We start from the raw sequence: 26618 nt of genomic DNA, 5'->3' as shown, positions 1-26618 counted from the left end.
ATCGAAAACGTGTCTAACAATTTTCACGAAATTTGGAACATAGTAGCTTTATGATATAAAAATTCTATTGCACTAGGTCTCATCCCTGGGAAAACTCGCCGAAGGACGTGAAAAGAATAATAATTATTCTTCCTTGAAAAAACAGATGATAATTTCGTCGTCTGTCGATAACAGAAGATGTGAATGCCTGTGTGGAAGAGAGACAGAATTATGTTCAGCTGTACAACTATTTGCAATCAATCAGCTTATTCACGAGAAATATTAATCTAGAAATTTTAATCCATTTGATCAAAATAATCTGATTTGTTGACATGGCATGATAATTATATCATTCTAAATAAGATTGTATCATAATTTTTAAAGTTAATCATTATTTTACAGTTTTAAGTTATTAGTGAGTGTTATTTTGTTATTCAATTTGGTTTGTAAGCAATCTAAATTAAAACTTTTCTGTTTTCAAATGTTTGGACTAAAAATTCAACCTGAATTCAAGTGTATGGAACATAACCCACGTTTTGGAAAATGTATTGTGTATAAATCATTTGGGGAAGAAACAGTTTTGGGCTGTGCCTGTTAGTCCTTCCCCAATCATATTATTAAAGAATTGTGTTCTGTTCATCAATAAATAAATAACGAGCGAAGCTCGGTGCCCCGATATTTTTATAGAATTGATCAAATTCCATAAAACTAGAATACTATTAAAAATAATATACCAACTAATCTCGTGAAACGAAGCCAGATTTTCAAAGTATAAGCTGTTGTTGGAAAGCCCAGTATGACAACGACAATAATGATTATCCAGTAAACTCATTGATGGGCGAGCAATAAAGCAGTAAGCCATTTTTGCACGTGTAAAATACTCTCTCAATAAGTTGCAACTTTTGCCTAATGAACAGGTCGTGGTAATAATAATTGCCGTAGTGAACATGGCAGTGAAGAGGCGCATAATCATAAAAACGTCAACTTAATGGCCCTGTGTTTTGGAACAAGTTTATGACTTTCGAAGAGGAAGAAGATGGGGAGAAAGAATAGAATGAGTAGGAGAAGAGGAGGAGGAGGAGGAGGAGGAGGAAATGTAAGAAGTTCAGAAAGAAGAAGTAATTAGGAAATGAGAATAGGAAAAGGAGAAGATGAAGAAGAAGAAGAAGAGGAAAGATGCAAACTCGGTGAATGAATACAGAGGTACTTTTATTTGGAGAACAATAATTTTGAAATAAGTTTATTTCTTATGAAGAGGAGATCGTAATAGAAGATAAAGCGACTCATATTTTTTGTAGGTAATAAAGTAAAAGGAAATTAGTGTCATTTATTTATTCATTTATACATTGATAGATACAATATAATTCTCAACTATGAATGATTGGGAAGGGATAACAGGCTTAAAGCCCAAAACTGTTCCTTTCCCAAATTTGGATAAAAATTGTCCAAAATAGGCTATGATTATCACTTCATAAGTCAAGTTATATTAGGAGGAGTAAAGATAGTAGAAGAAGACAGAGACTTTATCAGTTTTCAAATTATATTTGACTATGTTGAATTGTTTTGAAGTCTCAAGTTTTTATATGAATACTCGCTTCGCTCGCCATATCCGTCTAGCCAGGGGGCTCCGCCCCCTGGACGACTGGATCGTCCAAGAATGAGATCAGTAGGCTCGCTTTGCTCGCCTGCATTTTTCATTTGTAGGACGATCCAGTCGGGGCTCCAGACTAAACATCTGGCTAAACAGATATGGCGAGCGAAGAGAGCCTGACGGCTAGTAATATTTCAGGAATAGCTCTGATTGAAGTAGCAGTGCCCAATCAATTTTTCAGCGATAAATGCATTTCAATCTTCAACTTGGTGCCAACCTAACGAAGTCAACTCAACTTAATGCCAATCTGACAAAATTATTAATTTAGTTACCAGTTAACAACTGTTTCGAAGAGGTACTCTCTCTAGATTATAGTTCTTTATTAACATATGGTATGGACATTTTTCAATTATAATTAAGAGAATAAGAAGAATATACATGCTAAAAGACGAAATTTAAACCCTTAAAAACCACCCTTAGATTCAAAATATTGCCAAAAGATTTCTTAGTGCCCCTCTAAAGGGCCAACTAAACATACCTACCAAATTTAAACGTTTTTGGTCCGGTAGATTTTTAGTTCTGCGAGTGAGTGAGTGAGTGAGTGCCATTTCGCTTATATATATATATTATAATTTTTAGATTTTCAATGTACATGACAAATGACTATTGCCAATGCTTACTGGTTATATAGCCTGTGACAAATAATAAAATGAATTGAATTGAGACGAAAAACAAGAAAGAAGAAGAAAAATAATATTGTTTTAATGGAGAATAAGCACATGAAGAAATAATGGAAGTTGGGAGAGGTGATAGCAAATAAAATTTGCTTATTTCATTCATCACAAATCGTATAATTATGATTGGGAGAAAACAACAGAGTAGCCCAAAACTGTACTTCTCCCAAATTTTTATAAATTCTAGCATGTCTCAACTATGTTATTTGTGGTTTATTATGTCTATGTCAACTTCAAGAATCTCAAAAAAAATCAAATCCATTTCCTTTCTGCTATAATACAAGATAAAATAGAATAAAATCTTACGAACTAACATTGTCTAACTACCACATCTATGTCTAACCTCCCGCTGAAATTCAATGAAAATTCAGTTTAAAGTTGATGACGAGAGTAGAGGAAAATAGTGAGAGGCTAAAGCGAACTGTGAGTTTACAGGTCTTCTTTTATTACTTTATATTGTGAAACCCGTCAACTACTGCGGTGCGCACATACTATTCCAGTAAATACGGCAATAATCCATTCTGAAGCCGGTCTGTACATACTGTCACCTATTAAGCTGCTCAAGTATTTTGCTCCATGCATTATACAGGTCACCAAATTAAAGCTCACACCAATAGATTTCTTTTTATTCTACTTTTTAAATATGATAACATGATATTATTCGTTTTTGTAATAATTGTTTGTTGTAATGTTATTTGTTATTGTAATTAGTGTTCTTCTGTGTTGCTCTAGCCTACATTTAAATATTGAACGAACGTAACGAGTTCTTCCTTAAAGTTTTGACTAGAGGCTCTAGTCCATTTCCCTTCTCCTTCTCAATCAGTATGTCACACTTCATACAATTTCCATCTCTTTCAACATTCTTTATCACATTACTTTTCATCTTTGTCTCCTCTTCGTCATAATTTTCCCCAATTCCTACTCACTCTCTGACTATATCCCTGTCTTTCTCTCTATAACTCTCTTTTTCTCACTCTTTCTACCCCCCTCTCTCACTCAATCTTTATCTCACTCACTCTTTCTCTCACTCGAGTGGTTGTTCGTTTGTGGGTTTATTTGTATGTTTGACCATAACTTTCGATTGCTTCCATCAAACAACTTCAAATTTTGAGCATAATTATATTCTTTGAACCATTATACAGATCGAGTTAGTTGGCCAACGAAATTGAGTCATTTTTGAGGATATAACAGGATAACATTAAAAGTACTTGAAAAATAAATTCATTACAAATAAGCTGTCAGTTGGGTTATTAATTACATGCAATGATGTATTCAATTCAATTTATTTCCACATTCATTTACAAGTTTGTACAAAATACTTATGTTACAATATTATTATTATTATTGCTATTATTATTTCATCCGGGGAGTCCGATGGTAACAAGCATTGAAAAGGCACACTAGTGTTTAATGTTAAGTCGGGCCTAGGCCACAAACTCAAGTTCTGTCGTAAATCTGACAAAATCTTTAAATAAATAAGGATGATTATTATTTCATCCACTGACCACCTATAAAAGGGGTATAAGGATTTGCCAATTTTTCATTAATCAAAAAAGTATGTGTTTTTTAAAAAGCAAATTGTTTCCAGAATATATAGGCTTATGAGTGGGAGAATTCCAAGTTTTTTGAAGTAGGACCGACAACTAGTTCTAATTGACTCCCCTATCATCACCCTCAATGCCCACTTCTGTAATCTAAACACTCCATCAATCTCCACTACACAACTAGAATTATTACCCCAAAAATGATTCCACAGTTCAGAATAGAATGGAACAGAGCGAAATACATACTTTTAAGAGCCATCGAATTGAGAGAAGCCTTTAGGTTTCTGAAAAAAATTGCTGAATTAAGTTTGGTTTTTAGGCATTCCAGAATAGAATAATGTAAAGATTAATTATATTATATTTTTACATTTTATCAATATTGAAAAGTGGAATCCGCCAAGACTATTCGTCTGTGAATTGGTGAGAATAACACAAAGCAGCCTGAATTATTCCTCTTGACTTTCAACTGATCTCGATAGAACAACTTACAGAATATCAGTGACATTTTGAGCGAGTTCTCCAGCTCAGGGGGCTCACTAGTATTTATGTATAAAAATGAAAGAATAGCAGAAATATATCTACACACAAATAATGTGAAATAAGTTATATCCCTCCAACAAGTATAGCTGCTAACCTGAGATGAATCCTCAATAAAACTTCAATGAAATAAATGAGCAGCGAAGTTTTTATGTGATCATAAATCATAATGGCGAAATGTTTCATAGAAATAGCCTACTGCTTACACGAGGAATACCTTATCATATGTTTAAATATTACTCTATTTTTTGTGAATAATAAATCAAAACATTATTTCCTGTTACAATGCCTACCTAAACTCTGACTATTGCCTACCTAAGCTCAAGGGTTGCTGTTGTACTGGTTGTCGCAAGCTGAAAGTGAAAACTGACCTACGTATTCCGTACTATAGGCTTGTTATTCTGCTCGCACCCACCGATCAAAGCCAGTTAGAGAGCGCTCAATTAAAATATTTTTTTTTCCGTATGTTATGTTTTTGAAAGACTTAAGCTAACGGAGAAGTAATTTCTGTCATCATATTTAGTTGTTATTTTTACATTATTTTTGCGCAATATGTCATTGATTGAGTTTTTTGAAACAAAAAAGAGGAATATAGGTATAAAAGTTAATGGTTTTAGTTATAGAAAAGACCGTGCATTATTGAATGGAAATTTATCATGGCGTTGTCTCACGGTTGGCTGTTCTGCGACTGTAAAGACTGACAATAAAATATTCAAAATGAATTTTGAGTCCTTCCATTTTCCAGAGATGGAATGACTCAAGAATTTACAAATGTGGCTGTTTCAGATCATTTCAATGAAATTGTCAAATATCTCATTTCTCATCTTCTAACAATTACTATTATTAATATTAAATTTGCTAGCAAATGATGAATTTAACCTCATTCAATTTTGAAAAATTACAACATTTTCCATCTTTACAAACTTAATTAGATATAACATAGATTTATTGTACCTTTTTTTTGAAATTAATAAACTAATATATTAAAAATACAAATTATAACAATCAGTTCCATGAAGATGCTGTGGATCACTGAAACTATTTGTTATAATTTGTATTTTCAATCTATTATTCTATCAATTTCAAAAAAGGGTAGGCCTGCTATAATATTCTATCTCATAAATAAATATAAGTAGCCCTAAATTCATACATTTTAACTATTAGAATTAGAATTGTCTTTTTATATTTGACAGAATTAAGTTTGGTTGTAAAATTGAATTTGAGAAGTTTGTTCCAATATAGATTATTCAAATAAAGTGTGATGAAATATCAATATGAAAATACTATTAAAATAAATAGTGAATTTCAGTGAGAGTTGTGCACTTTTCGATTTTTATAGGAATAATTGTGTATGAAATATCATTTCATCTGTACCAAATCAAGTTGAAGCTTGAAATTTGACTGAAACCAATTTGTTCTACTAATCAACCAACACAAATTTGTTGTCAAATTTCATTATCATTTTCCATTAATTACATATTTCCAATATGTAAAATACTATTACAAGTAAACACTGTTAGGGCGACAGTGTCATGAGATCAAGCGGAGAGTAGATAGGCAAGCTACAACTTGATATCTCCAAAAAATTCTTCACGCCTGTCGTCACCAATCACATAACATTTTTTATCAATCAATATTTTTATTGACAATTGCACGAGTTTATGGTTTGAATTTCTTGCATTTTTCTTACAGAAACGCTTGGTTTTCCCCGTTAAAGGTCCAAGTTCAATAATTATGTTTATTAATTTTTTATGGACGAATACTTTTGAATACACAAATAGTTCTTGGAAGATTAAATAAAAATGCATTATCTTGTATTTTCTACTGGAAACGTTCTGTCCTCATAGAACACAAGCTTTCGATAGTGGTTTTATTTCATCATAGAAAAACTCTACAACATCTTTGAATACAGTGTTCAGTGGAAATATAGAAAAAATTCAACTTATAGCTTGAAAAATGTTTCATGTTTTGATTTTTGTATTTTGACGTTACTCTATTTGATACAATATCAACTTGTACAAAAATGTGTAAATGAATAATTTGATTGAGACAGTCCCATGAATAAAAGTAGCTGTTCGGAAGTTCAATAGAACAGAAATATTTATAAAATAGAATTATAGTACCCTTTAAAATTAGTAAAGGAATTAATCATTTCAAAGGGTAATAATTAATAAAATTAATAGAAAGTAGCATTGAATTCATACATTTTAAATAATAGAAATAATCATTTTTTTTAATGGAGACAACAGGCTATGGAGATACTAACTTTTTGATAGGAATAATTTTGCTAATGAATTAATTTATTTATAGTTTTTTGTGAAATTATATTGCTCCTGATGTATTATAGTAAGACTTTAACCGGTGTGGGGAACTTGCCTGTATATCCTATTATTCGTATATCTACTTTTATTGGGCTACTAAAAGCATATTGAAAATATACAATAAAATATATCCAATCATGAACTTAATCATGAAAGGGTACTAGACATCTTTCATTATGTTTGAACCTATTATTCACTAATTTTAAAGGAGCAATGTGAACTTGCTATATAGTTCACGTTATATAATAGCAGTATTTAATTAGCGATTGTATTGCTATCCTTGTCTATCATTCAACAAAGCTGATAGCGCTATCTATTTCTCGCTTTGCTCTGTTGCCAGATTGTTTTTTAACAATGTAGAAAAATAATTGATCAACAAAATATTTTATTTTGATTATGAAAAATAATTCATTATGAAAAAAAATTGTTTTGCTTCATAAAACATAATTTATTATTTTAAAAGAGAGTGAACAGTTAATATTAGCCTACATCAATAAACCGTATCAGTTACCCTCCATAGAAGGCATTGACAAGACAGAGGATCGGCAACGTTGTTCTCCTATCTTTCTCCAATGCCATTATAACGTGGGCCTCACTATAGAGTAAAACATTGAAAATAATATGTATCAGAATATATTCATGTATTTCCTATCATGTACATGTACAAGCCAATTCTTTCCTTTGTTATATTATAGATTAATGATATAATGACTGTTTTATAAGTCTTATTTATTTTATGATCATGTGATTGGCAGGTAACTAGTGGGCCTGCAATGGGTAGCGGCGGGGCAGGGGAACAGCAGTTCTGTCTACGTTGGCACAACTACCAGAGCAGTTTGCTGGCGACGTTGCCACTTCTCCTGGACGGCGATGACCTCACTGACGTCACACTGTGCGCCGGCGGAAAGAGTCTCAAGGCGCATCGGGTTGTGTTGTCGGCCTGCAGTCAGTACTTCAAGGATCTCTTCAAGGTCAGTCAGTTTGCTATTTAATACAAAATGAATAAATAATTGTCTTTATTGATCAAAAATATACAACAATAAATCTTTTTAAATATTACATCTCTGGCATTCACCCCTATAAAATGATTAAGGGCCGGTTTCCGAGCTCGGGATTTAGCTAAGTCCTAGACTTTAAACAGCTGAAGTCAGAAAATTAGCTTTCCGAAACGGAGCGTAGTCGCAGTTTTTATAACAGTAGCCGCAGTTTTTATTTTATCATATCATTGGAAACATTTTTCCTTGACGAAATTGAACATTTCTAAATAATTCAAAATAGCTGAAACTTTACACGATTTTCTCTTTATTTCATTTTGTGTTTAATTTTCTAGTTTTTTTGAAATTTAATTCAAACGTGACTATGACAATGACTGCGACTACGCCCCGTTTCGGAAAGCCAATTTTCTGACTCCAGCTGTTTAAAGTCTAGGACTTAGCTAAATCCCGAGCTCGGAAACCGGCCCTAAATGTGTTGTCATTTTAGAAATGAAAAAATATTCATGCACTACGTCCTTGAATTTGTGATAGGTTGGCTCATTAACAAGACCCATAGACTCATAATATAGAACTGATAGTTATAATTTGTCATCATAATTCTTATATGCTCATTAGCAAGATCCGGAGCTCGGAAACCGGCCCTAGATCCGTCCGGTGGAGACGAGGGGGATAGAAAAAACTTTTTTCTTTTCAAGTTGCAAAATGTTGGCATGTTAAATTATATCTATACAAGTTTGAAAAGAAGATACGTTTTTTAGATTTCTTCATAAATTAAACTCCTGTATCAATGAATATCTGCACTGCCAAGCAGCCCTATAGTAACGGCTAACATCTTCCCAGTCACTGCCATACAGGTACCTCTTCAGCTCCTCTCTTGACAGCAAGCCTCTCCACAGGTATGCGCACCGTATCTCGTGTAGTATGGAACATCTGGTGACGAAATGAGTCACATCCTCTTCTTCCTTCCAGTTGCACAGGGATCACAGCTTCACTGGCTGATTGAACGTGTATCTGTTCAACTGGATCAGCTCTGTTCGCGCCTTGAAGAGCCACTTGATTAGCGCGAAGTCTTCCTGCTCATTGATGTCATCCTTGCAATGAAGGGAGCTGTGCTCACTTCTTAGCATTTCCATCTTGCTATCCATTATAAACCTCTCCTTTAGCGCACCCGTACACCAGTTAGTCAAGACAAGACAAGACATGATCAGACACGTTTAGTGACAATACTTCACATTGTTGCTTATGACGCTACTCACACTGATTAGTCATTGCAATTAGACAAGTCTTCTTAAGCAACTATGTAAAGTATTGTGACTAAACGTGTCTGATCATGTCTTGTCTTGTCTTGACTAACTGGTGTGTGCCTAGCCTTATTCTCATCAATATGCTGCTCATAGTGATATTCTGCGAGGCTATTTCCAAAGCATTGTTGCCGTACTGCCTTTCAAGCAAATTCCAGTCATAGTCAACGAAAATCCCTCTCCGTGTGACCGCCTCTAACAAGTAGGATATCTATCAATGGGCAGTTTCAATAGTGGTAGATATCCAGTCTTCAAGAGTAGGGTATAGTCTGGTGCCCACACAGGGAAGCTAAGTACTTTTTTAATGAAGAGTCGTACCTTTTCTACATCTTCATATATTCTAGCACCCCACAATTAAGCACCATAACAGAGTATGGATCTAGTTACCGCATCAGTCTTGCTATGATTTTAGTTTGAGGTGCAATTCTATATTATGGGAGCACCCCTTCTATATGGGCCCAACCCTTCTATAGTGAGGTCCACGTTGTAATGGCAGTATTTGATTAACATTGGTGTTGCTATCCTTGTCTATCATTCGACAAAGCAGATGGTGATATCGTTTTCAAGCTCTACAACGGTGCCAGGTCGTTTTCTAACAATAGAGATATTATTAATTTGAAAAAATATTTGATCTCAATCATGAAAATGTATTATTTGAGAAATATAGTATTAGCCTACCTTGAGGAATAAAATAGAATTGATCATTTTATGATATTACGGTATCAGCTATCCTCTATTATAGAATACGTGGCAATACGTATTATATTATGTGGAATATAGTGGCAACGTAGAGAATCGGCAACTCTGCTCCCCTATCTTTCTCGACTGCCATTATAACGTGAACCTCACTATAAATGTTTACCGGACCACAGTGCGGTCTAGAAGCAACTATCTAAATCTACTATTAAAATGTTTACAAAATTTCAAACTGTAAACTTCTAAGAAGTATTGTAATTTCTATCTTCTGATTTCAATTGCGAGCAGAAATTGGTGTCTATTTTTGATTCATTTTTAATTATTGTTCCTTGTTCCCCATTAAATGGAATTAAATATTCACTATTAATGTTTAATTATTGTTCCTTATTCCCCAATGCTATTTCTGTTTTCCATTGTTATTAATGTGGCAATTTATTTTAATTTTCAACCAAGATTAGCAAACTAATGGTGATGGAGGAGGTGTCATTAAAAACTTGAAGTTTGTCTTTATCAGTTTCAAATAATCAGGACGAGTCTCTTAGATTTTTCAAAATAAATCTCTCAGATTGATCAGGGAAAAATTTACGCAAAATATTTTTGGCATTCCTGCTTCCACTATAATGATTGTTTTCAATAACTAATTGATTGCTGGGTTACAGGAGATGCAACCACTACAGCACCCGGTAATAGTGGTGCCAGGGGCCGAGTTCAATGACCTCTGTGCGCTGGTGACCTTCATGTACAGCGGGGAGGTCAACATCTACCAGCATCAGCTGAGCAGTCTGCTCACAATGGCCGACACCCTCCACATCAGGGGCCTCGCCGAGTTTACTGCCAATGTGAGTCCCACTTATCAGTGAACTTGTCCGGTACAGTAAAAATGGTAATGATACACTGTCAGTGAAAATAACATTCAAAGTTGACTGATAAAACTTGAAAGACTGAAATGAAGATTTTCAGACTAGAGTATAAAAATATTTTTTAATTTTATGTTGCCTATTTAATTATCTCAGATTGTATAATTATAGCTTTGAAACAGGCTTGTGCCCAAAACTGTCTTATACAGTGTCCAACAAAAGGTGTGACAACTGAAAACCATATATTCTACATTAAATTTGCAACAAAAAATATCTAGTAAGGTTTGTCTCTTTTCTGTATAGGGCTACTTGTAATATAAATAGAAAAAAATAAAAATATCAGTACCCTTTTTTGAATTATTTTATCAAATGTTTCAACATTGATACCATTTTCAAGTGATATCATTTTATAATATCACAAGTAATATCATTTTATAATATCACTTGAAAATGGCATCAATGTTGAAACATGTTGTGATAAAATAATTCAAAAAAGGGTACTGAGATTTTTTTTTCTAGTAAGGTTTTCTTATATCGATCGACCTTAGTTTTCAAGATATATCGATTTTTCGATATTTTTTAAATCGTCAATAACTAGAAAACTATTAGTCAGAATCTGGTTCTAAGGATACGGTTGGAAAGAGTAAGAAATTTTCCAAAAGATTCGTATAATTTGTTTCTTTGTTTGACGTTTTTAAACTTTTTATGAGTGCTCAAAGTTAAAAAACGTACATTCGTCGAGTTCAATGCCGTCGTGTGAACGCTCATGATAATTTCAAAAATGTCAAACAGAGGAACAAATTTCATGAATATTATTGGAAATTTTCTCCTCTTCCCAACTACAATATATACTTTGAATTAGGTTTCTACTGTTTTTCAAAAATATCGAGAAATCTATATTATATCGAGAACTATGGTAGATTTAAGAAAATGTTACTGGACATTTTTTGTTGCAGATTTCATTTAGATCGATGGTCTTCGACTGTTTGTGGGACACCGTTTATACTAATGCAAACTAGATGAAACTAATAAAAAAGACATTGTGAAAAATATGAAATACTCACTGACTGTAGCTTACTTTCGAATCACGTGTTATTTATTGTCAAAAATATTATTCCTGTAATTTCTAATAATTCTTACTGAATTATTCCTGTGATTTATTTTGTATTATTATTTTTGCTTATTAACCTCACCCCCCCCCCATTTCTACTATTCTTAGCACCTTAGTCGTGTCCAACCTCTAACCAGCACAAAATGCTATATATTGCCATTTTATAGTTGCCAGTTCAAATCTACCCCAATGATAGCGCATACCTTTGGTAGCAACAAAATTTTCAGTACGAATGCAGAAACCTGTATCAACTTTTGACCGGATCTTTGTTGATAAAATGCCAACCTATTTTCATTTATAAACTTACTCGTTTATTAGTAATATTTGTTATAAAAATGAGAGGATACAAAACAGGCTTAAAAATACTGCCTGCCTTAAAAGATGCAGTTAACTGCCCATAAATGCTTCAATCTCAAATTAAAAACCACCAACAGTCCAGTGATCTGGTATGCATCATGAGACTAAATTACTTTTACTCCCCTGGTATTTGAATTTAATTCATTACAGTTCCATCAGGGCCCTATTGCATGAGAAAATACAAACTAATCATATAAGTAGTAAGCTGATTATCACAGTAGGAAATTACAAAGCTATTAGCTTGTATTTTCTCATGCAACAGGGCCCTGATTGATTTATTCCATTACTTTATTTTTCAATTTCCTTTTTGACAGCCGAGCTTCCTGAACAGCAGCGTCGGAGATCAGCGCAAATCGTCAGCTGCTGAGCCAGCAAACAATCAGCCGCGCAGTAAGCGAGCCAAAATGATGACGTCAGCAACAGAAGATCTCCTCCTCTTCCCGGCTGCCACCACCAAGCCACCCTCCTCCTCCTCCTCCTCACTGCTCCTCCATCACTCTAGCCATCATCACAAACCAAAGACACATAAGCCGGCTGTCAAGCCTGATCCTGAGGTCAGTTACTATTATACGTGGTAGGTCCAGAAAGTAAGTTCCGTTTGGTAATAAAATTTAATTGTGTACAGATACAGAAAAGTTATTTATTGCACAAAATTCTACAACTCTTAAACTACTTTTCCACATAACTACCGAAATTTTGCAGACATTTGTCATAGCGTGGCACCAGCTTTTGTATGCCTTCTTCATAGAAATTTGCCGCCTGTGTCTTCAACCAGTTGGAAACAGTTTCTTTCAGCTTGTCGAAATTTCAGTTTTCCGGCAACAATTTCATGCATTAGTGATCGTGAAATTTGGGGAAATTCCATAGCGAGAGCACTTTCTTTCACTAATTGTAAACCTTCGGTTTTCATGGATCTTGTCATCAATCGCGTGAACCAGTTCTGTAACCAAAGATGGACGCCCACTTCGTTCTTCATCAAGCACATCACTACGTCCGTCATTGAACTGACAGGCCCATCTTCTCACCATTGAATCACTCATCGCACTTTGTCCATAAACATCGCAAATTTGCCGATAAATTTCACTTGGGTTCACTTTCCTTGCATTCAGAAAACGAATCACAGACCTGATTTCACAAGCGGCGGGAGTTTCAATCAACACCGACATTGTAAACAAGCACAACAAAACGTACGTGGCTGACGGTGACAGTGATCTCCAAATGGCGCACGTTCCTTCTCCTTGATACAGAGCGTCTACCGCGAATGTGCGGAACTGTGATCGCAGCGCTGTAGCGGATATAAATTGAAACGGAACTTACTTTCTGGACGTGCTATTGTAGAATACTACGTCCAAATTACCTATACTCTTGTAATTTACTCAGTGACAAAACATAACCTATATTCTGGGAGTATTTGTTACAAAATTTGGGAATGGCACAGTTTGGGGCTGAGCCTGTTTACCCTTTCCCAACCATTCATAAGATTGGTATATTTTCAATGTAATGTAAATAAATTCTCTGAATGAGACAAGTTCAGACTTGGGAAAATATCCGAGTGCCCGAGTATTCAGTGTTGCCAAATTGTGCAACATTTTTGGTGCGCACATAAAACTGTTTGTAAAGCTTTTTATTGGCCCAACTTCTTTTTGGGAATGAACCGTAGAAAATTCAACGCCCATCCTTAAATCTTGATATTTAATTAGAAATATACAGTATAAAATTAATCCTATTGATTCTTATAGTGTTTAGGAATCCACTCGAACTGTATGTAGATTTATGGTGTTCTATAGAAGGACCGAATATTCATTCAAGTTCAAATTTTTTATTTATGTAGTGGAATGACAAACATTTGATTCTATGTTTTCTATATGTGCTTAGTATGGCCATGGAGAAAATATAGCACGAGAAGATATCAAGTTAAAATGTTTAATAAAAGTAGTGGAATGACAAAGATATTTATTATTTGATTCTATGTTTATGTATGGCCATAGAAAAAATATAGCATAAGAAGATATCCTTGGTAGAGGTTTTTATGTTCCGAATTTCAATCCGATTTTTTTTTTTCAACTCAAGCTGATTTTCTGTCGACTACTGTCTAAGATTACTGGTTTTGCCGGGTGAGAGTGTAAGAACGGAACAGTATGAGAGACTACCAGCGTCACATAGCTTCAGGAAAAAACTATTAGGACTATCGGCTTGATTTGACAGTGAAATTTGGAACATAAACGCTTTATGACATGGGATATGTTAACTTTTCTTTATGGTATGGCTTTCTTCTTCTTATTCCAGCCGCGCAGTAAGCGAGCCAAAATGATGACGTCAGCAACAGAAGATCTCCTCCTCTTCCCGGCTGCCACCACCAAGCCACCCTCCTCCTCCTCCTCCTCACTGCTCCTCCATCACTCTAGCCATCATCACAAACCAAAGACACATAAGCCGGCTGTCAAGCCTGATCCTGAGGTTAGTTACTATTATACGTGGTAGGTCCAGAAAGTAAGTTCCGTTTGGTAATAAAATTTAATTGTGTACAGATACAGAAAAGTTATTTATTGCACAAAATTCTACAACTCTTAAACTACTTTTCCACATAACTACCGAAATTTTGCAGACATTTGTCATAGCGTGGCACCAGCTTTTGTATGCCTTCTTCATAGAAATTTGCCGCCTGTGTCTTCAACCAGTTGGAAACAGTTTCTTTCAGCTTGTCGAAATTTCAGTTTTCCGGCAACAATTTCATGCATTAGTGATCGTGAAATTTGGGGAAATTCCATAGCGAGAGCACTTTCTTTCACTAATTGTAAACCTTCGGTTTTCATGGATCTTGTCATCAATCGCGTGAACCAGTTCTGTAACCAAAGATGGACGCCCACTTCGTTCTTCATCAAGCACATCACTACGTCCGTCATTGAACTGACAGGCCCATCTTCTCACCATTGAATCACTCATCGCACTTTGTCCATAAACATCGCAAATTTGCCGATAAATTTCACTTGGGTTCACTTTCCTTGCATTCAGAAAACGAATCACAGACCTGATTTCACAAGCGGCGGGAGTTTCAATCAACACCGACATTGTAAACAAGCACAACAAAACGTACGTGGCTGACGGTGACAGTGATCTCCAAATGGCGCACGTTCCTTCTCCTTGATACAGAGCGTCTACCGCGAATGTGCGGAACTGTGATCGCAGCGCTGTAGCGGATATAAATTGAAACGGAACTTACTTTCTGGACGTGCTATTGTAGAATACTACGTCCAAATTACCTATACTCTTGTAATTTACTCAGTGACAAAACATAACCTATATTCTGGGAGTATTTGTTACAAAATTTGGGAATGGCACAGTTTGGGGCTGAGCCTGTTTACCCTTTCCCAACCATTCATAAGATTGGTATATTTTCAATGTAATGTAAATAAATTCTCTGAATGAGACAAGTTCAGACTTGGGAAAATATCCGAGTGCCCGAGTATTCAGTGTTGCCAAATTGTGCAACATTTTTGGTGCGCACATAAAACTGTTTGTCAAGTTTTTTTTTGCCCAACTTCATTTTGGGAATGAACCGTAGAAAATTCAAAGCCCATCCTTTAATCTTAATTTTTAATTAGAAATATACAGTATAAAATTAATCCTATTGATTCTTATAGTGTTTAGGAATCCACTCGAACTGTATGTAGATTTATGGTGTTCTATAGAAGGACCGAATATTGAAGTCAAGTTCAAATTTTTTATTTATGTAGTGGAATGACAAACATTTGATTCTATGTTTTCTATATGTGCTTAGTATGGCCATGGAGAAAATATAGCACGAGAAGATATCAAGTTAAAATGTTTAATAAAAGTAGTGGAATGACAAAGATATTTATTATTTGATTCTATGCTTTTTATGAGCTTAGTATGGCCATAGAAAAAATATAACATAAGAAGATATCCTTGGAGATTTTTATGTTTCGAATTTCAAGCCGATTTTTTTTTTTGAGCACAAGGTGATTACTGTCGACTACTGTCTAAGATTACTGGTTTTGCCGGGTGAGAGTGTAAGAACGGAACAGTATGAGAGACTACCAGCGTCACATAGCTTCAGGAAAAAACTATTAGGACTATCGACTTGATTTGACAGTGAAATTTGGAACATAAACGCTTTATGACATGGGATATCTCCTTATGTTAACTTTTCTCTATGGTATGGCTTTCTTCTTCTTATTCTTTCTCTCTGCCCCGCTTGTGCCTCACAGGTTTCTGTATGTTTTTATACAAATTCTAGACAAAATTACCAAACTTTCGAAGTTTTCCATATTTTTTAAAACTGTTTCTAATGTTTTGTAGATCATCGCCTCATACTGGGACACGTTCGGTCAGCATATGGCCGAAGATTTGAGCCAAAGAGTGAACAGTAGTGGTGGCGGTAGCGGATTGGTGGGAGTTGACGAAGGTCTCCTGCTGTCGTCTGCTGATCTGCTGATGAGTCAGCAGGAAAAGCAGCATCAGCAGGTCAAACAGGAGCAACAGGAACAGGATGGGGCTTCCCCCACCACACCCCCCGGCCCTCCCAGTACTACACCACCCGATAACAACAACACATACACACAGCCCACTGATCTCACCCAAGGTAGTAACTTAACTATAAAGATAATATTATAATTTATTTTATAATTAATTAAACGTAATTTTTATAATGAATGAATTTAATTTGATATGATTGGTTGCTCCTCTGCATGAAAGAATTATTCAAAATAGACGCAACTGGTGCAGTCATTTGGATAGAATGCCACCTGGGAGAATGCCCCTTGAAATCCAAAACTATAGACCTACTGGAAAGAGAGATGTAGGGAGGCCAAGAAAGAGATGGTACCGGAACAGGTTAATTAATAAACCTAATCCCTGAAGTGAAGATGAAGATGATGAATTTGATATGATCATTTATTTGGATACTATGAATTCATCAAAATAAAAAGTTATGTTGTGGCCTAGTGCAAGAACTACCTATGTCCAAATACCAAGTTCGTCACAAATCAGCTTTTAAGTTCAGCTTGTATTTTCGAACTACGGCATTTCGATACAGAAATGCGAGTGCTAGTAGTGCAGAAGTCGACATTGGTAGTTCTGGCACGGAGTATGAATGGCAATCTAAAAACCTACGTCTTCATTGGTAGTTTTAGCACTGAAAGTGGAATAACTAAATCATGACAATGGTAGTAAAAATTTTATAACTTTTTATTGATCTGAGATAGGACATTGGAACTTCTGGAACTGAAAATAATCGATATTAGTGATGTATTAAACTCATTTTGAAAAAATTGACATTGGTAGGTTTTGCACCAGGTCACAGGTATTTCATATTATTTGTGTATTATGTTTTTTGGAAAATAAATTTGAATTTGAGTTTCTCTGGAGTAGTGAGAGATACTGTGAGATTCAATTATCGGTCAGTGGATTTCAAAAAGTGAAAATTCACGTTATAAAGTCAGCTCCTAATTAGCATTGGTTTTCTATCCTTGTCTGTCATTAGACAAAGAAGATAGCTCTAGCCTTTTACTACACCGCACCGTTACCGAATTGTGGGCTGTGAAGAAATATAAAGAGGTATCAGAATATTTAATTTCGATCGTGAAATCATTGAACGTTGTATCAAATTATGAGATTAATAAATAAATGTTTATTTCCCCCCCCCCCAAAAAAAAAAACTAAAACTACTACAACAATTGAGGAATTTGGTGGAAAAGGGCACTAAGAACTTCAGGCCCTTTTCCCGTCATAGTGCTTAATGGATTCGCCGCCATTTTCTCTATATGTCCATATTTCTCTTATGATTTTTCTGGAAGATGCGACGACAATTTTAAGAAGGCAGTGTCAAGCGTTTGAACGTTAACAGATTCATCTTTGACAGTGTTTTTCTCTAAACATGGTTTTTGCACTTGGGCCCTTCTTTCATCAAACTCCTCAATTACAGAAAATATTAGATAGTTTAAAATTACATACAATAGTTAGTTTCAGAAATTTCTTATAGTGTCTCTTCTACGTGTTTCGTGTTTTCTGTGTGGAAATTGACCTACTCCACTATGGTGTACCATGTTCGAGAGTAGTTTTAAAAACCTAGAGATATATTGGAGAATTTAATATATTATAATTGATCATTATTGACAAGAATTTAACAATGAATATTATACAGGGATAATCAGAGCTATCTACTATAGAAAACGGGGGAAAAGAGAAAATTGGCAACTATGCTCTCCCATATTTTTCACTGACTTTCTAACTTGAATTTCACCATAACAATTATTGTGAGATTCACGTTTTAGTCAGTGGATTTCATAGGAGAGCGTACTTGTCACGTTTTTTATCTCACATCATTCTGCAGCAGACTGTAGTACTTCACAACAGCCATCTATCATTATTTTTATTATTTAAAGAATATTTTATTACATCTATTATAGTAAACAGATGTGATTCAAGGCTTTGCAGTAGGGTTTTGAAAACTTTTCACTGGTGACTAACCAATTTTTTGATATCAGATACTATAAAGTTATCAAATAAAAAAGTTTCTCATGATATTTAATCATTATTATTACTTTTTGAGATATGAGTGATGGAAGTTTGAATCATTGAAACAGTTTATTTCAAATTTTGTAGCAGATAACTTCTGGGTATTGTTAATGAAATAATATAGTTTGTTCTGAGTATATAAATTTTTGGGAAAGAAATTGTCATAAAAATACTGAAAATAACTCGAGTTGAGCTACTAATTGAAAAATAGTTTGTTTTTAAAAAATTATGATATTTATCAAATAAATATTTCATTTGCTTGTGCAAGGATAGAAGTACTGAACGATTCTAATTTTCGAACAGTTTTGTTACTCGTCGCCAGCACACAAACTAATAAGGTTTTGCTGGTAACGTCAATTAATTTTAAGAAATTTATTCGTTATGTATTTTTTCCACTTTTAAGTGATTTTTTTAGTGTATTATGAGTCAAAATAAATTTGATTTGATTTTGATTTGTGCACAGGTAACAGTATGGAACCAAAGCTACGCGGCTCTCAAAACTCTGGACCAGGAGCAGGTGGCGGCTCCAAGCTGTACGCCACCTGCTTTGTGTGCGGCAAACAGCTGAGCAACCAGTACAATCTGCGCGTGCACATGGAAACGCATCAGAACGCGCACTACGCATGCACCGTGTGCAGCCACGTGTCCAGGTCGCGTGATGCGCTCAGGAAACACGTGTCCTATCGCCATCCGCAGACTGCGGGAGGGGGAGGTGATGCGGCGAACACCAATACAAGCGCAGGTAACAGGAGTAGGCAAGCGGCGACGGCTGCGTTGCAACAGCAGCCTTGACCTTTCAAGGTGACCTCTTCATTTCCAGTTGCATGCTCCTGGTATCTCAAGGTGAAGGATAGTGTTCAGATCACCTCTTCCTTTATGATTCTGTGCTCCTGATACCTAAAGTATTTATTAGGTACCTCCAGTTTCATGGTTCTGCTCCTGGTACCTTAAGGTAGAGGAGACCACCTCTTCCTTTATGATTCTGAGCTCCTGATAACTAAAATACTTATTGGGTACCTCCAGTTTCATGCTCCTGGTACCTGAAGGTGAAGGATATTGTTCAGACCACTTCTTCCTTTATGATTCTATGCTCCTGATACCGAAGTACTTTGTGTCAAAGTATCTTTTTCAGTTTCATGGTCCTGGTACTTAGAGTACTATTGGTACCAAAGGGGATACAGGAAGTTTTGATATCATCTCTTCCTCTCTGATTCTATGCTTCTTATACCTAAAACTGCTTTGTGTTAAAAGTATCAGGTACCTCATATTTTCCAGTTTCATGGTCCTGGCGCCTAAAGTACTATTGTGCCAAAGTAGATGCAGGCAATGTTGATACTGGCAATGTTGAAACCACCTCTTCCTTTCTGATTCTATGCTCCTGATACCTAAAACTGCTTTGTGTTGAAAGTATCAGGTACCTCATATTTTCCAGTTTCATGGTCCTGGTACCTAAAGTACTATTGTACCAAAGTTCTGATACCTAAAGTACTATTATGCCAAAGGGGATTCAGGCAGTATTAATACCATCTCTTCCTTTCTTATTCTCTGCTCCTGATACATAAGTAATTTGTGTTAAAGGAATTATAGGTACAGGTGGTCCTGATCTTTTTCAGTCCTGTTACTTAGGCCTGCTATTGGCCTATTATCCAATAGACCTACTATTGTGCCAAATGTTATAAAAGGAAGTGTTGATACCACCTCTTCCTCACTAATTCTGAGCTCCTTTTAACCAAAGTATAACTTTGTTTAATAGAAGTATAGTTAGTGTTTGTACCAACTCCTCTTCAGTTTTAGGTCATGATATCTGAGGCACTTTTGTCTCAAATGTATTGATCAAAGAGTATTGATACCTATAACTTTCCAGGATGCATAGAGTACTTTTGTGCCAAAGAGAAAACGGTTAGTTTTGATACCTCTTCCCTACCAGTTTCTTGCTCCTGGTACCTAAAGGATATTTGTGCCAAACGTAACCTCCTCATTGCCAGCTGCATGCTCCAAATACTTGAAGTACTTTTGTACTTCAAAGGGTATACCAATAGTCTTGATAATTCTTCCTTTCAATTTCATGCTCTTGATTCTTCCTTGCACATATTTTGTTCAGCTTTTCCTGCACTATCGAATGTGTAATATTTGATGAACCAGGCCCCTGTTTTACACAGTAATCACAAAAATATTAAGTAACCTCCTACTCTTTTTAAACTCGTAACTCCTGGTAACTTGGCCAGTTTATGAATCAAGCTCCTGGTATGTAAAAGACTAGGACAAAACAGGTAGCAGGAGCAAAGAATGTTGTTTGTGATTACCTCCTCCCTTTCGATTCCTAGAACTTGGTGACATCATACTTCCTTTCAACTCCTGGTACTCGTGCACCTTTGTACGGTGCTTTCCCATTAGCCAAATTGTGTTATTGTTATTATCGAATCTAGTTGGTTAATTGTTGACGAATTTTAGTGGTACAAATACGTTGTTGGGCGGTCTGTGTTGGGGTAGATGATAGTGATGTGATAATGAATATCAAGTTGATTTGAGAGAAAATTATGTGATTATAATGATATCATTTCAATATTGAAAGTTCATTAAAATCGAAATGTTAAATACGGTATATTCATAAAATGAATTGAGACGATAAACGTTTGAGAGAAGACTGTGATCAAACTTCAAGCTAGTTATCTGGGATAATAGTTGGAAAATGATAACACAAACTCTTGAAAGAAAAAAGTGTATTCTATCCTAACACAGATTATAGAAACATAATTAGACAAGTGAGAGTATTTTGTTTTGAGGTTAGTTGTTGATTTTTCGTTTTATTCTATTATATTTATTGTACATAAACAAGAGTTATTATTTATTGTTGATCGGTCGGTTAGTGGAACTGTACCCCACTAAATATTTAGAGAAATTTCTATATTTTAGGAAATGTTGAGTACCTATGTACAATGATTGTTGTACCATCGTAGGGAAGAAGTTTAGTTGAATAGTTTTCATTTGTGACGGATTTGAGAAAGTTGAAATTTATAACAATTACTGTTACCACATTACATTTAAATATTACACATATCCCAGAACGTATTAATACATTTTGATACCTAAGATGTAATATAGCTACATAGATACAAAGATCGTTTATTCAAAAAACTTGAAGTTGCCATATAGTAATAATAGATGCAATGTTTGAAAATTGGCATTAAATCTTATAAATTATGAACTTTTCTTGATTGATTTGTAGGCTGTATGATAAGAACTTTACTTATACTACTTTACCTATACCCTACTTTATCTAAAATGTTACCATAATATACAGTAATTGTACTCCTGACATTTTTGAATATCATTGGAATAATATAGATTAAATTAAATTCAAAGCATCAATTTACAGGGAATAGCTCTTATTTTACATCACTATTCGAATGAGGACTAAGTTCTACTTTTCAATGAATTTTAGCTCTGCTTCACTGAACCACAAACCGTAGGTTATAGATTTTTATGGGGGTATTCACACATTGGTAACTCGTGCTAGTCTGCCTTTGTGTGAATTCTCCCATAAGAACTAATGCTTTTATCACGGTTTTTGTTTCTTACAAGTAGAATAGATGAAATTCATTGGAAATATGGATTCAGTGATAGTGTATGTCTGAAATGAAATGCTGTCCATTATCCTTACTGTGGAAAAACTTGGGAAAATGCTTCTTATAAAAATCGATTTGAGTAGTATTTTTTAAGTGAAGATTTGATGAATAAATGAGAAGTTTTGAATTATGATTATATCCTCTAATAATGGAGAAACATATTTTAAAACTTGGGAAAATGCTTGTTATAAAAATCGATTTGAGTAGTAATTCTGAAGGAAAGATTTGATGAATGAGGAGTTTTTAATTATGATTATATCCTCTAATAATGGAGAAACATTTACATGAAGTTGACGTGCAAACTAGGTTGATTTGATAATTTATTCTTCTTAATTCTATTCTAAGAGTTTTGATACTGAATTTTAGGAAGTGTCATGAAATCTCATGATTTGAAAAATGGTTCTGTATTGATACAATTTTTTCTTCATTTATTATGCGATATAATGATGATCTGTGCCATTTACCTGAAAATTTCCATTAGAAGAAATTAAAAACGAATTAGGGATACTTATCTTGAGCTTTATTTTAATATATTTAACTATATTTTCTTTAATATTATTGGATATTTAGACGGCTCTAGATGCAACGGTAAGTCCGAAGGTCTTAGGAAAACCTCAACGTTTGTATGGAAAATCATCACAAGTTTCTCCAGATTGAGTTTTTCTTGAGGCGGGCTTAGACTTGACCGTTGCGTGTGGATTCGGCTTGAAACTTATATTTTAGTGCTGTCAAAATACTATAATATTCATTGTGCCTTACAAAAATGATAGAACCGACGTCTTTCACGTTTGAAAAGTCTTAATAAATCTTGACTTGAGATGAATTTTTCAAAAATATTTCATAAAAATAATTTATTTTCAAATTGTAGTTCGTAACTGAAAAAAATGAATTTTTCAAAATGTTATAGTTTTTTTCTTAGAAACTAAAAAACAAATATTAACCACACATTAATTCCCTCGTCTTTGCATCAGTTAAAACGTATTCACTATCAATAATTATGATTGTTAAATCTCGTTAAATAATGAATTATTTATGGATTGTTGAATTCTAGCTCACTTCATTAGAGAAATATAATAATATGTTATTTAAAAGACACTTGTAAACCATACTGCACCATTATTTATAGATGATTATAAACTATTTATTATTTATAGACTAATATATAGAGATATTATCTATGGAGTTGTTATAACGAATTTTGTGGTTCAAAATGGTTAATGGGAAAGTTCCTATATATAGAACGATAGTAGAATGATATTCAAGTAGGTAATAATATTGTTACCTAAACATAATATTAAATAATTATATAAAATGATATGATATCACATTAGAGTTGAACTAGTCTTATTAACCGGTTAGTTACCTTACAATTCCATATTAAATCATGATGTGCCTTCAAAATATTTTTGGTTAATTAGAAATGGATTAGTAAGTTCTGTGGCATTCGTTATAGATAACTTATTGTTAGTTATATTCTGTTCGTTACGAAAATTAGTTAAAAGTATAATATCAATTTTAAAAGTCAAAGCTCATTATTGTCAATTCACATCACAGTATAGTAGACACTTCAAATTATATACTTCAAAAATTCATAAAGTATAAGTATAGAACGGTTTATTAAATAATTATATCCAGTTATCTTTGTTTTTGTGGTTTCCGTATTCAAATCTTTTGGCCTGGGTTCGATTCCTGATCAAGTCTGCCATTTTTGTGTTTTTTAAATCATCCTATTGTACAATAAGCTTCACGCCTTTGTATGTTTCTCACAAAATTGGTGATTATGTTCTAGTATTTTCAAATCCGAGCAAATCTCCAAATCAAGGAATTTAGGTCGGTATGCACCATTTCAGTTTTAACGGAGATTAAACTGAGATTGATCATCTGTTGTTTTAAATCGGGAATGTAACACATTAAAATGAAGGTGACCTTAGCCTAACCTTTACCTACAAGTAAACCCAGTTTAGCGTTGAAAGTAGATGGTGCCTATGGGCCTAAGTTCTTGAAATGATGTGAAACCTTTTGATCTCATAGAAACCATATTTTGACTCGACAATAATTAAAATGTTTGTTTGGTGTGATTTGATTTTGAAAAAAATGTGGAGGAATTTTTATTTTTCTATAACTCATCAAATATGAAAATAAAGTTTAAATTGGATGGAAGTGTTCCTAGAGAGATTGAAAAATTTACTACAAAGAAATGTCCATAAAATAAAGTGATTTATTCTGAGATCTTGTACTCTAGAAAATATTTTGACACGAGTCTTAGACCCTGTGCTATTCAAATTCATACTGATATTATTATGATTTTATGCATGTATTCATAATATTATCATAGAGAAACAATAGCGTAAGCTATTCTAATAGCGTAAGTTATTCTGCAATAACATTCTAATATCATGAAAAAATTCAAAAATCAATCACATTGATATTTTAATATCCTCAACAAAAATAATTATTTTATACACTTCAGATTATCCATTCACTATTGTTGTAAATATGATTTATTATTAATTCATAAAATGTAGTATCTTTTGGATTATTATTTAATCATCTTTGAAAATTGTAGATTTAAATCGTTAAAGCCATTTATTTACTATGCTGTAGAGCCAAATTTTCAAGTTACACCAGTCATAGAATAAAATGTAATTAAATGCATAGCAATAAAATGTTTTGTTAGTCATTTAGAGAATATTCACACCAAATTATATTAATTTAAACACAGTATATTAGATAATGTATTCAATTTAAAAGTATAAAGTTATAAGGGTTAGAGGTGAAGCATTACATTCTGTTACCAAAGTATATATTATATTGTACTTAATGTAGTTTTTCTGCACTTCAAATATATTTTTGAATAAATAATATTTATTCATACGGTTATTATGTAGTTGGAATCCGTAATAATTTGTTTTATTTTATAATAGTTTGATAATACTCTCAAGCAATACCAAATTCTCTGAAGCTTCACCTAAGCGTACCTAATATGCATCACACTATAGCTCTGTTTAATGATTATTTTTGAGAATCCAATTGGTGGATTGTTTACATGAGTATTTCAAGTCTATCAATGTGTGAAGACTCACATATGAACCAACGGGTTCTGTTCAGATGTACCGTACATAAATTCATTGGAAAGCGTGGATTTTCTCAAATTGCAGTGCTTTAACAAGTTGATAAGTTCTCACCATTATTGTATAACGTGATGCTGTTATAAATAGAAATATATCCACTTGAAATTGTAAAAAAGAAAGTATACTGAATATTACAATTCATAGAGTCTTAGGTAGAAAAATCTATTTTAATCATTATAAGTTTGGAAATTGTATATTCTCAAGTACTATAGTTATGTGGCAATAATGTTGTAGTTGAAGCTTTAAAACTAGTCTGGAAAAGAGCACTTAGTATTAGACTATTTATTGTCTTCAAAACTTAGAAATAATTGTTATTCCAACACTACTGTATAATAAAACGTCTTCCTAAAAATGTTATACAATGTAAACTATACTACTGTATTTGAAATATACCGATTGTATACTTCAAGTAAACAACTATGTAGATTCAGTAACTTGTAAAGTTTTCAAATAAAATAAAGTATAATCTTAATTTAATTTAAAATATTTTTGAAAATTGAAAATAGTTTGATTATTTTTGATTGATAAAATTTGTTTACATTTTCAATATGGCGTTTTTTGACGATGTGCCTTATCAACTTGCGAAAAATATACACAATAAGATAACTGTGAATGTATGATCTTCTAAAGGTGCGTACAGATATACGCGCCGCGAACATGAGCAATTCACTTTTAATCAGCTGACTATATCTGTATTTTTACAGAAACGGTAAGATACAGATATAAAAATCTTGGCATCAGCTGATTAAAAGTGAATTGCTCATGTTCGCGGCGCGTAAATCTGTACGCACCTTAAGATATCTTATATTTCTAAATATACAACTTAGTGATCTCTCATTTTCCCTTTGTATTAGTTGGTAGAAATGTATGGTACTTTTACATTGATAGATTACAAAGTATTTTGAGTCTATTGTAATGATGATTCTTACCGTATTGAGAATATTATGAAATAACAGAAGAAATTATACTGATGTACAATATCATCATATCTCTATGTAATACATTTATATATTAACCTTGGGACGGAAGTATATGACTAAAATTTCAACATTATCTTATAAGTTATATTGGCTACTAAAGGTTCAAATTGCCTTATAAAAATTATACAGATTAAATGAAATATTTTTAGAATCTATACTGATTTACTAATGCAAGTGTTATATACTGTACAGTACCTTTAATGTTTGTTCAGTATTGGAATAAATTGCTCATAAATAAAATTGAACCAAATATTCTAAAATAAGATAAGTGAAGTTAATTGAAACCAAATTTAAAAATATTGTGATACAGTATAACAATTC

At 33.7% G+C, this 26618-nt stretch overlaps 1 protein-coding gene across 4 annotated transcripts in view; it reads left to right on the top strand.

Moving 5' to 3' along the window:
- LOC111062023 (broad-complex core protein isoforms 1/2/3/4/5) overlaps window positions 1-22549 on the top strand; it is a 32397-nt gene extending 9848 nt beyond the window's left edge. For 3 of the 4 annotated variants that reach the window (XM_039426635.1, XM_039426639.1, XM_039426638.1), the window contains exons 2-7: window positions 7462-7677; window positions 10358-10537; window positions 12338-12449; window positions 14353-14480; window positions 16344-16626; window positions 19024-22549. In XM_039426635.1, coding sequence (XP_039282569.1) covers window positions 7480-7677; window positions 10358-10537; window positions 12338-12449; window positions 14353-14480; window positions 16344-16626; window positions 19024-19352 — 1230 coding nt within the window. In that variant the 5' untranslated portion in view covers window positions 7462-7479 and the 3' untranslated portion in view covers window positions 19353-22549. Of the gene's footprint in view, window positions 1-7461; window positions 7678-10357; window positions 10538-12337; window positions 12578-14352; window positions 14481-16343; window positions 16627-19023 lie in introns of all 4 variants that reach the window. The other variant, XM_039426636.1, reaches the window with a different exon arrangement.
- Window positions 22550-26618: the final 4069 nt, after the last annotated feature.

The sequence above is a fragment of the Nilaparvata lugens genome, chromosome 4 (genome assembly GCF_014356525.2).
Source record: "Nilaparvata lugens isolate BPH chromosome 4, ASM1435652v1, whole genome shotgun sequence".
In the NCBI taxonomy this organism is placed as follows: Eukaryota; Metazoa; Arthropoda; class Insecta; order Hemiptera; family Delphacidae; genus Nilaparvata; species Nilaparvata lugens.
The sequence above is the reverse complement of the archived record's forward strand: the minus strand, read 5'-3'. Positions and strand labels throughout refer to the sequence as shown.